This window comes from Panthera tigris, chromosome A2, assembly GCF_018350195.1.
Source record: "Panthera tigris isolate Pti1 chromosome A2, P.tigris_Pti1_mat1.1, whole genome shotgun sequence".
NCBI lineage: Eukaryota > Metazoa > Chordata > Mammalia > Carnivora > Felidae > Panthera > Panthera tigris.
The window spans coordinates 134,479,126-134,495,157 of NC_056661.1; the positions used below are offsets into that span (position 1 = coordinate 134,479,126).

The 16,032-nt window shown below is 36.1% G+C and overlaps 1 protein-coding gene across 1 annotated transcript in view; it reads left to right on the forward strand.

The window, feature by feature from the left end:
• CFTR (CF transmembrane conductance regulator) overlaps positions 1-16,032 on the forward strand; it is a 182,542-nt gene that overhangs the window by 58,081 nt on the left and 108,429 nt on the right. Inside the window, exons 8-11 of the mRNA XM_007089169.3 lie at positions 1,497-1,743; positions 4,062-4,154; positions 11,391-11,573; positions 15,177-15,368. Of these exons, the coding sequence (XP_007089231.1) occupies positions 1,497-1,743; positions 4,062-4,154; positions 11,391-11,573; positions 15,177-15,368 (715 nt within the window). The remainder of the gene's footprint in view (positions 1-1,496; positions 1,744-4,061; positions 4,155-11,390; positions 11,574-15,176; positions 15,369-16,032) is intronic.

A 16,032-nucleotide genomic window follows, 5' to 3' on the forward strand; every position in this document is an offset into this window, starting at 1 on the left:
CGCGCTCTCTGTCTCTCTCTCTCAAAAATAAATAAGTGCTAAAAAATAAATAAAATAAAATCTTTTAAGAAATGATTGCTGCAAATAATTATACTAAAGTGAGACGTAGAGAGGATATAGTAGCTTCTGTCTTGTTATTTTTCAAGAACTACCTGCAACAGAATCACTTGGGTTCTTATTTAAAACGTGGATTCTGGAAGCCTATGGCAGACTTAGTATCTCTGAGCAGTGGGCCTGAGACTGCATTTTAATAAGTTTCTCAGGTGATTTTCACACATGCTAAGGTTTGAGAAACCACTCCTTTGTGGCTTATATGTTATTTTCAGTGTTCTCCAAAGCCAAGCTAGAATTTCTAAAATGTTAAGAATCCATTAGGGAATCACAAACTTATATTTTTCCTTTATAAATCTTGGAACGTTGTCCTCATTTCCAAACTTACTTAAAACAGCAACCAACAAACTAAAAAACTGAATGAAATTTCACTAATCTTAAAAATTAATAATGAAGTGATTGGAGATATTAAAATATGGGAATGCAAACTGGTGCAGCCGCTCTGGAAAACAGTGTGGAGGTTCCTCAAAAAATTAAAAATAGATCTACCCTATGACCCAGAAATAGCACTGCTAGGAATTTACCCAAGGGATATAGGAGTGCTGATGTATAGGGGCACTTGTACCCCAATATTTATAATAGAACTTTCAACAATAGCCAAATTATGGAAAGAGCCTAAATGTCCATCAACTGATGAGTGCATAAAGAAATTGTGGTTTCTATACACAATGGAATACTACGTGACAATGAGAAGGAATGAAATATGGCCTTTTGTAGCAACATGGATGGAACTGGAGAGTGTTATGCTAAGTGAAATAAGTCATACAGAGAAAGACAGACACCATATGTTTTCACTCTTATGTGGATCCTGAGAAACTTAACAGAAGACCATGGGAGAAGGGAAGGAAAAAAAAAAGTTAGAAAGGGAGGGAGCCAAACCATAAAAGCCTCTTAAAAACTGAGAACAATCTGAGGGTTGATGGGGGGTAGGAGGGAGGAGAGGGTGGGTGATGGGTATTGAGGAGGGCACCTGTTGGGATGAGCACTGGGTGTTGTATGGAAACCAATTTGATAATAATCTTCGTATTAAAAAAAAAATAAAAAATAAACATTGAAAAATATTTTTAAGTAAAAAAAGAAGATATTAAAATACTGTCAAATAGTAATAGTATTAATAATAGATTATTAATTATAATTTAAAAATAATATTTACAGGTATTATGTCCAAGACACTGGTACATTCGTTACGTCTGCCTTTCAGAGAAGGTAACTGAGGCCCAGAGAGATAAAATAACTTGTCCAAGGTCACACAGTTCATATAGGATGGAGCTAGGATCAGAACAACAGCAGAAAGCCTTGAGAGCCTATGTTCCGGTTTTACATTCCAAGATGCCTGGTATTCGAAAAGTTAATAAGTATCCCAAATTTTATATATTTTTTTATAGAACAGAACTGAAACTGACCCGGAAAGCAGCCTATGTGAGATACTTCAATAGCTCGGCCTTCTTCTTCTCAGGGTTCTTTGTTGTGTTTTTATCTGTGCTTCCCTATGCACTGATCAAAACAATCGTCCTCCGAAAAATATTCACAACCATCTCATTCTGCATCGTTTTGCGCATGGCAGTCACTCGGCAATTCCCCTGGGCTGTGCAAACATGGTATGACTCTCTTGGAGCAATAAACAAAATACAGGTAATTTACCTCACTGGGCATCATATGCAAAGATTTTAGAACAGTTCTGAGCTTTTCTAGTGAGCAAACTCTCTAGAGATCAAGTCTTGGTCTTGGGCCTGTTTGACACACAGGATTTCCTCCTCTCTTGATGTGTACGTGTGGTCTAATGAGCCCTTGGGATAAAAGCCTAGTGAAATAAATGAAGGCCTGTGAGATTCTCTTAAGATAAAGAGGTTGAAGAAAATATTGTTTCTGTATTCTGGAGAATTTTATGTAAGTAATCAACCAATAGATCATTTCTAATTAACTTGGCAAATGTGCAAAAGACGGTAGCAGGTACACCAGGAAGTTATAAAACATTCCAGCTAAAACTAAGAATGTTCACCTTAAGTTTTCTAAATTTTTCAACACACTTTCCAGAAAATAAGATAGATGAGAATGGCATTTCATGCCACATTAATTACCTTAAAATCCTAGCAATTCTGATGTAGCTGGTAGCTTGGAAGAGAAGTTCTAAAGTCCTCAGGTGATTATACCCAATATACATAAAGCTAACTGAATCATCACCATGAGTTTATGTGTGGGTATAATTTTTATAATTAATATTTTTTGATATCCATTTAAATATGTAACTCAGAAAATCACTGTGATAGAAATAAAAACAAGGGTGAAGGGTAAGCCACTTTTAAGTGGTTCTGCCATTATGTAATGTAGGCCAGACTTTGCCAGGGGTGGTCCATGGATCTCATTTTGGCCTCTGACCTGTTTCACTAGAACTTTAAATTTAAAAAAAAAATTTGTGTTAGTTGCCAGCATTTAAAAGTTGGGAAATGTTACATATACAAAAATTATGTCTTCAGTCTCTTTTGAAGAATTGGAATATATAGTAACTGGGTCCCTTTTCCCCCACAAGCTATAGCAGCTCCCCCTTCAAGGAGGGCCTGCCCGCTCCACTTCTACACAGTCTCTACTCAGCCACCCTTCCTAATTTTATAGTTTTGAAAATAGGAGTTTGAGATCTGTGAGTTAGACAAATTGGGGAATATAGCTCCGAACCATAGCTGCTCTTGGACTAATCCTATTTCTTCTGTTAACCCTTCTCAACTGAGAGAGAGAGAGAATGAACATGAATCCAGACCCAAAGAGAGAGGGTCACAAAGACAGGGAGAGTCACTGAACAGAAACACAGAGAGAAACCAAACTAGGAAGGAAAGAGAAAAACCAAAATAGCAATAGTGAATGAGAAAAGAGCAGAGAAAAAAAAGCAAAAGTGAGTCAAGGACCAGGCTTTCCTCAATACCTCCTAATGGTGAGGACCTCAGGATATAGGCATTTAATTCTCCCTTATGCTCCCACCTTTCCTAGTCGAGCCCTACTCGTGTCTGATAGAGGCTTCTCTTAGAGTCAACGTCTGATGCTTTAAAATCAGTCATATTAGATCTTCATACCTTAACCCAGAGAAGTGATGCTATGGTGCCTCCAGTAAGGAAGAAGCTAAAGATGAGAAGACATTAGCTTTCTCTGTGTCCTAATGTTGAATTGAGGCACGTTGGAGGGTAATTCAGGGAGGCCTTATAAATTCATTGCCCAGGTTAACTTGTAAGAGTAGAAGTAACAATCAGTTGTGTGTTGAAATCTAATATATAGAAACAGTTTTATAGGGGTTACTGGATGGCTCAGTCAGTTAAGCATCCAACTCTTGATTTCAGCTCAGGTCACCATCTCACGGTTTGTGAGTTCAAGTCTCACGTTATGCTCTGCACTAACAGGGTGGAGCCTGCTTCAGATCCTCTGTCTCCCTCTCTTCTCTCTGCCCCTTCCCTTCCCTTCTTTCTCTCTCTTTCAAAAATAAATAAACATTAAAAAAAGTTTTAGAAAATACCACATGTTTTCTTTTTAATTTTTAATGTTTATTTTTTAGAATGAGACAGAGTGTGTGAGTGGGGGAGGAGCAGAGAGAGACACACACACAGAATCGAAAGCAGGCTCCAGGCTCTGAGCTGTCAGCACAGACCCCAACATGGGTTCTAACTCACGAACTGTGAGATCATGACTTGAGCCAAAGTCAGATACTTAACCGACTGAGCCACCTAGGTGCCCCTAAAATAGCACATATTTTAAGAGTGCATTTCAAATGTGATAAATCCAAGTACTTGGAAAATTAACTTCGGAACACTGCTATCAGTTATTTTATTATGAAGTAATTTCTAATGTATTCATAAATATTCACAAAATGCAAATACAGGGTACAGAACTATTAGAGTGTAAAACAGAGGTAATAATGCATTAATGCTATTTTAGTTCTACAATATATCTTTGCTTCCTTTTGTAAACAGGATTTCTTACAAAAGCAAGAATATAAGACATTGGAATATAACTTAACAACTACAGAAGTAGTGATGGAGAATGTAACAGCTTTCTGGGAAGAGGTCAGAATTTTTTTTTAATTGTTTGCCCTAAATACTTTACCATTTCCTCCTTTTCAAATCTAGTTTTCATCCTAATGGATGAGAAAGTTAGGATGATAATTGAACTGGTAGCACCGGAAGGGAACCACTGCACTTACTTGATAAATTAAGAAGTCAGGGCCCAGAAATGTTACAGTGTGGAAGCCTCTTTATTGTTTTCTAAGTCCTATAATTTGTTTGACACAACACATTAGCAAGGCATACAAATCTCATAGGTTTTGGAGCCTGATAGAGCAAGATTTGAATTCTGACTTTGCCGTTTGTTCTCTGTGTAATCTAGATCAAATTACTTGTGGAACCTTTGGTTCTCCATCTATAAAGTGAAATATTAATATTTACCTTGCAAGCAGTGCCTAGTTTCTTGCAAGACTGTTGTGAAGTGTAGAGTGTTCAGCAGAGTACCGTGCACATAGTAAGTAGTTCCTCAGTAAATATTATCTTCTCTAATCTCAAGTTCTAGTCCAATGTGTTTACATACACAAGGCAATGTAAAGATGTATGAGAGATATATCAATGTGTTTTTTTCTATTTTTACTTATTTCCATTCACTATTAAAAGTTCTCTCATACTGGGTATGGTATGTAAGTGATGAACCACCAAATTCTACTCCTGAAACCAATATTGTGCTATATGCTAACTAGAATTTAAATTAAAATTTGAAAAAAAAGCCAATATGCTCAAAAAAACTAAAAAATTAAAAAAATAAAAATTCTATCATACATCTCAAAGTCTGAAAGATATTATCAATAATGTTCAGCCTCTAAAGAAGCAATATTTGGTTATTGAGAATACCTATTGAGTTATTTTCTTATCACATATGTGCTGAATAAAGATAGAAGTTCTGAAACCAGTGTCTTATTGTGCATATTTCAAAATATCTGAAACTGGCTTTATTTATATAAGCAACTTGACAGCCAGGGCTTCACTTTACTTCATTTTTGAAGATACAGGTTAGAGAATAATACTTTATCTGCCTGGCGAAGTTGCTTGTGGGAAAGTGCCAGATCAGAAAGGGATCAGATTGATTTTACTTCTTTGTTTTTAGGAGTTTCAATTGCCCTTCTAGGAATGAAGGGAAAATAAGAGGTTTAACATTTTCCCTACTAATTTGAGACAATTATTTCCTTGTTCTGCTCAAAAGTCTTCCATTTCACTCTCCTTCCATCTAATAAAATAGGTAGCAGGCTTGAACCCTGACTATGCTTCAGGCTCTCGGATAATCACTTTATAAATGTTGTCTCATTTAATTCACATAACATTTCTACGACCTAAGTAATTTACTGATAAGGAAGTGGAAGCTTAGAGAGGTTAAGGCACCTGGTTCAGCTCATACAACTGGCAGGCGCTGAAGCTGAAAATTGGACCTCGATGTCACAGCCTCCAATCCTTTCCCTGAACTCTTGCTTCCCATTTGGCTGTATCCTCAAAGTCTTTGATGGCCACCTGTCAAACTCTGGACACTTCTTTTTCGCATTTTTTAAAAAAATTGTATTCAAATCCAATTTAATTAACATATGGTGTAATAATGATTTCAGGTGTAGAATTTAGTGATTCATCACTTACATAAAACACCCAGTGCTCATCCCAACAAGTGCCCTCCTTAATATCCATCACCCATCCAGCCCATCCCTCCTACCACCACCCCTCCAGAAACCCTCAGTTTGTTCTCTGCATGTAAGAATCTCCTTTGGTTTCCTCCCTCTCTGTTTTTATCTTCTTTTTCCTTCCTTTTCCCTAAGTTCGTCTGTTGTGTTTCTTAAATTCCACATGTGAGTAAAATCATGTTTTTTTCTTTCTCTGCCTGATTTATTTCACTTCTTGATCACATTTACTCGGGATAGTGTTGCTCATTAAACTTCTGCCATGATGTCTGAAACCTCAACACCCACATGAGCAGTCCCCCCAACACTGTCCTTAGAACTTATACTTTCCAGGGACTTCCTTAGAAGCTTCTTCTCATAGGCATATCCTGAGCTTTGAGAACACCTAGACTTCCTCCACTTTGGAAATGTAAAATCTTTCTCTGCCCAGAATTTTCTAACTTTCCATCTCTATCTGTCTCTAAATCACACCTGATGGTCTTTCAAATTCAAGATTTCTAGTCTCTTTAACGCTCCCTTTGGACCCTGCCTGGTTCAACCTCTGCTTATTCCAAGACCTATCATTTCAGTTCTTCTCCTACAAGTCTCCCAGTTCCTGTTTCCTTCCACTGAATCCTTTGCTGCAAAACATGACTTTATGGACTTTGGTGAAGGAGGTGCTATCTGGGAAAATCCTATATCTTATATTAGTTTTATACTATTCTTGTTTCAACCTCAGTGGGGCCTGTAAACCTTCTTGGGAAATCTTTTTATTTGTCTTTAATTTCCTTTACCATTTCCCAGATGCTATTCCAAATCTTTACCACTTTCCTGAAACCCCCTACTTCCCTCAGGTTCTCCTTGCCTCCTACAAAACATAAAGAAAATAGAAGCCATCATTATGTATCAGTGCTTCCAACTTCCCTGTTCACCCTTGGAATTATGTTTTTCTCCTTCCATTGTATCTAAGATATATGTTTTTCCCTGCCCTTGACTGAGCTATTAATACCTTGCTTCATCTTAGAACAAGGGGCCAGCAGTCTTCTCTCTAGAAGCTTCAGCATCTCCTTTCAACTGATCCCTCTTCACATTCACATTTTTATAAGTTAATTAAAAATTTTCCTTCCCTTGCTTTTGCCCACCCAGCTTCATTCTTTAAACTTTATCCCTTTCCTTCCCTTTGTTGTCAAGCCTGTTCTCATTTCCTCATCTTTCATGGGCTTCTCCCCACCGCAATCTGGATTCCACCCTCACCAATACATTAAAACATTCCTTTCTTCTTGAATTGATCATTTAGCTTTAGTGAACCACTCCTTTCATATTCTTTTATCCTCATACCATGACTTCTACCTCTTCCCTGCCTGCTACTTCAATGGTGATTGGCACTATGTCCCCCATAGGCTTTCTTCTAGCATTTCATGTCCTCTGTGGGTGACCTCAAGCTTAGGTCAACTGACATCAATGTGCTGATGAGTGTCAAATGCAGATTTCTGGCCCCAGTTTCTTTCTTGAAATTCATACATGTATTTCTAAGTTTCCTGAATGCTCTTCAAGCACTTCTCATTCATCACTCACCAAGCTTCATAAATTAGCCCCTTCCAGTGAGTGCATTTGCTCTCTTCTTTGATGGCATCACCATCCACCCAGTTACCCAAGAGGCAAGTCCCTGGTGATTCTGATACATGATTCTGCCCTCAGTATAAACCTGTGAGTGGGTAAAATTGCTATTTACTTACTAGGAAGCTGAAACTTAGTTTAAGCAACTAGAACAAGGTTATACAACTAATTAGGGCAAAGCTAAAATGTCAGCCTACGTTTCTCTGACTCCAAAACCCTTTACCACTCATAATACTGCTCCTTATTTAATGTAGGAGCATTATTTGTTTGTTTAAACAAATAATTTTTAAATTATTTAAACAAAACAAAACAAAAGAGAGTGACTACTGCTTTATTGTGCTCAAAATGCTTTCATGTATATTATCTCATTTAATACCCTCAAAAACAGAGAAGACTGAAGCTCAGACTGAAGTTAACCATTATCCAGCTGGGTGAGAAGATTACTGGAGTAAAGCCATTACTGGAGTAATGACAGAGGATGTCATAACCATTTTATGCACAACAGGGGACTCGTAAATATGGAAAATGTTCAATCTTATTAGAGAGCAAATAAATAAAAATAAGATCATTATATTCCATTTTCCCTTATAAAGCTACAAGTAAAAGAAGTCAAAACAAATCCAAAACCAAAAAATAATAGTGTTGAAAACTGAAATTTGAAAACTGGCACTCTCATATATTTCTTGATGAAGGAAATTTAGAACTACTGTTGAAAACACATGGAATTTTACATACTTTATGCTCTGGAACTTCCACTTGTGGGAATTTATACAAAGAAAATGTGCCCCCAATTTATAGCAAAAGTATGAGCATATAGTATATCCATACTCTTGAATACTATCTTGCAACTAAAAATTATATTAAAAATCATGTTTAATGATATATGAAAATATTGATTTATTGTAAGTTAGAAAGCATGTCACAACCTTACATTTTTCTCAATTTTGTAAAAAATTACATTTATATTTTGTTGAAATGTAATTGACATATTAGTTTCAGGTGTACAATCTAGTAAGTCAACAATTAGATACATTACAAAATGCTCACCATGATAAATGTTGTTACCATCTACACTTAAAAGTTATTACAATAATATTGACTATATTGCCTATGCTGTACTTTTAAACCCTGGTTCTATATAAAATCATATACATTTATGTGTAAGAAAATGGAGGGATTTTGGTTGAAATGTTAAGTATGGTTGCTTCTCAGTGGTAGTATTACAAGTGATTTCTATTCATTCTGATTTTTTATATTTTCCAAATTTCTTGAAATAAGTGTCTTTCTTCTGTAATCATAAATAAAAGTTATTAGTGGGGTGCCTGGGTGGCTCAGTTGGTTTGAGTGTCCAACTCTTGATTTTGGCTCAGATCATGATCCCAGGGCCATGGAATCAAGCCCCAAGCTTAGCATAGAGCCTGCTTAAGCTTCTCTCTCTCTCTCTCTCTCTCTCTCTCCTTCTCTCTCTCTCCTTCTCTCTCTCCTTCTCCCTCTGTCCCTCTCCCCTGCTCATACTTTCTCAAACAAAAAAAAAATAAAGAAATAAAAATTATTTATAGCAACAGCCTCCCATTGGTTCATATGCTTATTGGATAAAAGTCCTGCTTCTAAGCATGGCACAGCAAGTCCTTTAACAACTGCATGGCCCGCCTTACTAAGGACATCTTTTGTCATCTGGCCATATACATCACACCTGGCCACTTGCCATTTCTGAGGCATATTTTATTTTTTTTAAGCCTAAATCATTGTACATGCAGATCCGTCTTCCTAGAACACCTATACCATTTCTTGGTCTTATGAACTCCCAGTTCTATCCCTTGTAGCCTAGCCTGCAGGTCATTTACTTGGTCAAGTTCCAGGCTGAGTTGCTTACTCTCTATAATGTACTTCCATAAGACTTGGTGTGATTTTCAGTTCTAGCACTAAGCATGTTGCAGTGTTAATATCTATTCATAACGTTATTCTCTCATGTGAGATTTTCAAAGTGGTCTTTAATACAGAGGTGATTCCCAGTAAATATCTGTGAGATAAATAAATGAATAAGGGATTGCAGATGCCTTTGATCCATGTTATAAAAACTTTTTTTTTTTTTAATTTTTTTTTCAACGTTTTTTATTTATTTTTGGGACAGAGAGAGACAGAGCATGAACGGGGGAGGGGCAGAGAGAGAGGGAGACACAGAATCGGAAACAGGCTCCAGGCTCCGAGCCATCAGCCCAGAGCCTGACGCGGGGCTTGAACTCACGGACTGCGAGATCGTGACCTGGCTGAGGTCGGACGCTTAACCGACTGTGCCACCCAGGCGCCCCTAAAAACTTTTTATTGTCTACTTCCTAAACGGTTTGCTTTTATTGTTTGGTGACTGAGGGGGATGTTAACCATCCCTATCATGAGAACTAAAAGCAGTGGTCTTCAAACTTAATTGCTTATGTATGACCCAAAAGAATTTTGAAAAACTATGACACATACCTCTGACACATTTTTAAGTTGACATAAATTTTTCAGTGTATTCTTAAGTGGTGGAAAAATATGTAATTGTCTAAGTATGTTTAATGGGTTTTTGCCAAAACTTTGGCAGTATAGTTTGGGTGCATTCAGTTTATGGAAGATACATGAATTCATGAAGTTAGTTCCCATTGTCAAGTCAATCAACTTATTTTATGTCAGACAAAGTATAACCTTAAAATACAGGTAATTAATATGTACTAAGTAAATTTATTAAATTATTAAAAATTAAGTAAGTAATCAAATAATTAAAATGCCTTATCCTGCAACTCATTTCTGAAATCTTATTCTAAGCCGGGTAAGACACATAGATTGCCTCCAGTTTGAAACCTGGATGAAATAAGATGTTACCTCTTTCAGTATTCCTGGCTTTGCTTTTGTGGGACCCTCTTTGAGGAGAAAATTATTCTTCTGTGGTCCCCTTGTTTGTGTCCTAGAAGTTTTACACTCCAAGAAGTACAACACAGTAAGATTTAGGACTAGTAAAAGTAAAAGATTCCTCTTCTTTTCTTTTCTTTTTTTTTTTAAAGGTTATTTATTTATTTTTGAAAGTTGAGGGAGGGGGGAGAGAGAATCCCAAGCAGCCTCCCAGCTGAGCATGGAGTCCAACTCAGGATTCAAGCCGACCAGCCTGGGAGATCATGACCCAAGCAGAAACCAAGAGTTGGACACCTAACCAACAGATGTACCGAAAGGCTTCTCTTCTGTATAAAGTGAGGCAAGGACAATTGTGAACCGGAAAGTGGGAAAGAAGAGATAACAAAGAGTAAACAAATCACAGGCAGATTATTTTAGGAAGGAGTATATTTGGAGGTTGAGAATGTGGAAATAGATTCCCTTAAGACGGTATACACAAGCTTCCTCATGATCGATCCTTAGGGCTGTTTGGTCTGGTTTGAAGACCACTACCCTAAAGCTTCCCATGGGGCAACAGAGAAGCAGGGAACTTTCAGAAGGCAATTCCTTCCTCCCAGCTATTCTCATATAATGGAATTCATCTGAATCATCTGGCCATCTCATTGCATTTATACTTAATTAAACTGCTTAAATGATAGCTTCTTAGAGGAAGGTACCAGCAGCATGATAGAGGTCAGATTGAGTTGTAATTCCACTCTGGCTGACTTTAGTCATTTAACCTGAGTCACAAGTCTACAGCTTTGAAACAGAGGGATTATAACAGCTATTATTACTGTGCTGAGAATTAGATAATAATATTTTTTTGCTCAGCCTATAGGAGAAGATACACATTTTTTTCAATAATTTAATTTAGCTTAATGGTGAGTTATAATCTGAGATATTGAAATTATATTTCCATCAAATGCTGTATTAAAATTTTCAATGTTTTGTATCATGTGCTCTAGAACTCATGTTATATAATTACATGTTATAAAGTATGGATCATGGGCCATGTGCTTTTCATAATAAATAAAACAAATAGCTATTGAAAATACTTGAAAAATCTACCTTTTTGTTTTCTCTCTATATTTTTTTTCAGGGATTTGGGGAATTACTTGAGAAAGCAAAACAAAACGGTAACGATAGAAAAATTTCTGATGGTGACAACAGCCTCTTCTTCAGCAACTTCTCACTTCTTGGTGCTCCTGTCCTGAAAAACATCAATTTCAAGATAGAAAAAGGTCAGTTGTTGGCGGTTGCTGGATCTACTGGAGCAGGCAAGGTAATCTATTCCTCATCATTAAGAACTTCATTTGGCATGCATTTCTTTCATTTCCTCGTGTGTCTGTAGCCTAAGAGGGCATGTTGGAGAAATTTTTACATTGGTAGTAGGAGAATGCTTAGATATATTGTCCCTTATAATATAAATTATTTCACTGATAATAGTCTCTAGTCTTTTATTTCTTCAGTGACCTTTTCTTCTGCATCTTTATGTGGTGCATGGCACTGAACCCAGTGTCTTTTTTCTCCCACGTGCTGATTTTTAAATTTATTAAAAATTGTTTTTTCTTTTTTTCTTTTTTTAAATTGGAGCATAGTTGCCACCCAATGTTATGTTAATTTCATTTGCACAACGTAATGATTCGTTACATTATGCTATGCTCTACATTATGCTATGCTCACAAACATTGCTACTTATCTGTCACCATACAATGGTATTACACTACCATTGACTATGTTTCATATGCTATACCTTTCATTCACGTGACTTCTTCCATAACTGGAAGCCTGTACCTCCTACTTCCCTTCACCCATTTTGCCCATCCCTCCCAATCCCCTTCCCTCTGGCAAACATCAGTTTGTTCTCTGTATTTATTGGTCTGTTTTTGCTTTCTGTTCATTTGTTCTTTCCTTTAGTTTTTTAGATTTCACATATAAGTCAACAAAGTATCTTGTACATAGTGGATATTCAGTAATTTATTGAATAAATAAACCATTCATTTTTACCAATCTCTGGCATAGACATTTTTCCAGAGCTTGTCCAGGAAAATCTTGGCTTAGATTTTGCCTTACTAACCCCATAGACCAAAGGTCCCTATTTAGTTGACATTAGAATTTTGGAGAATGGACCTAGACTTACTTAGGATTTATTATGAGGAAAAATTATTGAGTGGGATAGATTTTTGAAAGAAATACATAGGAATGTTAATTTATTCAGTGCTGGTCAGCTTCCCATCCCCCTACCCCCACTCAACTTATTATAAATCCCAGTTTTTAGAAGCAATATTTTAATATATAACAGTTTTAATAAACTTACATAATTGAATATATCTGGTTATCCATGTTAAAGATATATAATATTTATATTATTATTTATATTATATTTATTATAGTAATACAATACTAATGTTGATGTTAATATTTGCCGATATAAATATAAAATATAATAATTATATTAGATAAACATATAAAATTATATATAATTTTTATATTTTCATATAAATTTATCAAGTATATGTAATATATATTTATCAATACTTGGTATCTTGAGAGATATGACATTAAATGAAACCATCACTGAATATGAATATTTATACATATAAATATATCTTAATATATTTATATATAATGTATATATACAATATATAATATATTATATTATTATATATAAATACCAAAATGTTGATAAAACTTCACAGACATTTGTATTTTATTTTAAATGTAAACAAAAGCAGGAGCTAATAGCTTATTCTCCACATCTGCTGCTCAGTTATTATTAAGACCAAGCTAAAATTGAGTACCAAGGTAAGGTCAGGACGGATGACAGAAATTGTGTTGTGTCAGGGATTGTCAGTAAGGCCACAGAACTGCTGTGCAGATAGAGGATGGAGCAAAGCCTTGAAATGGAACTGTGCCTGTGTGGTTCACAGAACAGCAAGGAAGTCAGTGGGGTTAGCACAGAATCAGCCAGAGGGTAGAGCTGTCAGAGGAGTAATGTGGGCTAGACCATTATTTGGGCTATTGTAAAAGAGTCTCAAGGACCTTACAAAGGAGCTTGTAAACAGTAAGGCTTTTTTTTTTCTCTGAGGAAATGAGAGGCCATTGGAGGGTTTTAAGCAGAAAAGTGACATGATTTGTCTTAGTTTTGATGAGGCTACTTTGAAAATAGTTGTAAAGAGATAAGGGCAGAAGTAAGGAAATGAGTTAGGAGGCTATTGTGCAAACTGGGCAGAAGATGATACTGGCTTAACCCAGGTAGTGAAGGAAATAGTCAAATTCGGGACTTTCTTTCTTTTTCTTTCCTTTTTTCTTTTCTTTTCTTTTCCTTTCTTTTCTTTCCTTTTCTTTCTTGTGCTGCGTGCATGCATGGGCATGCATGAGAGCAGTGGAGGGCAAGAGGGAGAGGGAGAGAGAGAATCTTAAGCAGGCTCCATGCTCAGCAACATGAGGCTCAATCTCACAACCATGGGATCATGACCTGAGCAGAAATTAAGAGTCTACGCTCAACTGACTGAGCCATCCAGGCACCCCTCAGGACATATCTCTAAGAAAGATACCACATAATTAGATTGAAAGTGGTGTATGCAAAAAAAGGGGGAGTCAAGGATGAGTCCAAGGTTTTTGGACTGAGTAAATGGAAGCATGAAGGTACCATTACCTGAGGAGATTATGGAAGAGACTGATTTGGGGTGGAGCTTGGTTTTAGAACATTAAGGTTAAAATGCATATTTGACATCTAAATTGAGATGTTAGTTGGTTATACAGGTTTGATTTCCGGGGAATGGGGCTGGCAGTGTAAAAACTTGAGGCCAGATGAGATTCCAAAGGAGAGAGTATGGATAGGCAGGGAAAGGGGCCAAGGTGTGAGCCCAAAGGCATTCCAACTTCTAGTGGTTGGGAAGTATTTTGTTACAGTGGTTATAGTTATAATAACTTTACATTAAATCTTTGGGGTTTTCTTTCTCTTATTCCCCTATGTGAGCTCGGATAAAATCAATGTTTTTCTGTCCTCTGCTGCCTCCCTTTTTTCTACTCAATTTTAGTCCGTAGTATTACCTTTCTTAATGTTTCATCTTTGTGTTGTTAAATATGCTTATGCTTCTGTTAGCTGATATGTTACGTTTAAATCATATCTTTGACTTGTAGCTTTTCTTTGTAAACAATCAGTGAATTTCCTTTATACCCTGTTTCCTTTGTTTTGTTTGGGCTTTACTTATAACTTTTCTTATTGTCAGGGAATATAACATACTTTAATTCTCTTTCTCAACTCTAATTTCCACGTTAGTAAATTTTATTTCACAGTCTTTTTTCATGTAAAGTCTTTGCTCATTGATAGTCCTTTTGGTGAAGCTTCTTCAGTCATCCCTTGTATGATTTTATACTAGTTTCTCTAATAAGGGCTCATGAGAACAATATTATCTGACTATATCTCTTTTTAACTGATCTCTTCTTTGTTAGATGAAGATACTATTGAATCTACCTTGTTGGGTTTTTGTGAGGATTAAGTGAATGAATACAGTTAAATCACATAGGACAGCACCCAGCATAGACTGAGTACTCAACAAAGGTTAGCTGGTGATAATCTTTCCCTGACCTCCTCTAAACCCACCCCAACAATCTGATTAGGTGCTCTATCTCTGTGAACCTCTACCAAAGCACTTAGCACACTCTATTGTCATTGTTTCTTTTATTCCCCTTTGTATCTTGTGTGCATAGCAGCAAATCCAGAACAGGAAGTGCTTAATAAATTTTGAATCAAATGAATTAATGTAGAATCCTTTAAAATCAGAATAGATACCTTTGCTTAGGATGACAGTTGGAGGCAAGTATATTCTGAGAGTGATTTGATAAATGATTTTACTAATAACAATGGTTTTATTTCCAGACTTCACTTCTAATGATGATTATGGGAGAACTGGAGCCTTCAGAGGGTAAAATTAAGCACAGTGGAAGAATTTCATTCTGCTCTCAGTTTTCCTGGATCATGCCTGGCACCATTAAAGAAAACATCATCTTTGGTGTTTCCTATGATGAGTATAGATATAAGAGTGTCATCAAAGCATGCCAACTAGAAGAGGTAAGTAATTATTTGACATATTTCTGATTTATGAATGTGACACTTTTAGTCTACCTAAATGATATAATTAGTCCTCTATTCAATCAGTCTGTCTACATATATTAATCAAGTTTCCACTATGGACAAACTACTCTGAGTTAAATCAGTTAATAAAATATATGACCCCTGCTTTAAGAAACTTGCAAAATCATAGAGAAAGTACAATTTTATTTTTTAAATTATGGGCTGATTTGGGAAAAATAATAATAATAATAAAAATTCTTTATGAAATGGAGAGAATTTTATTGACTCATTAGTGAGACAAATGTCCTCAATGGGCATTTATATGGCATGCATTTTTTAAAATATACTTCACAATTACATGAGAGGATTTTATTAATAATAAATAATAATTTTAATAACTACCACACCCTAATGGAATGAGCATTAACCTGCCAGTAGAGAATCAGAGATAAAATTGTGATTACATTTTATCCTTTGGCCTTCAACATGTAGCCATATGACCTATAGTGACTGTAATTCTCTGAAACAGAGACAAAATGAAGATAATGCTGTTGACTCATTTTATAATATTGGGGAATGGGTTAATTGCCTGAAAATATGTGAAGCATTCCAAGTGGCCAGTGTGTGCATCTTGTGCTATTCAATGCATAAATTATATGGT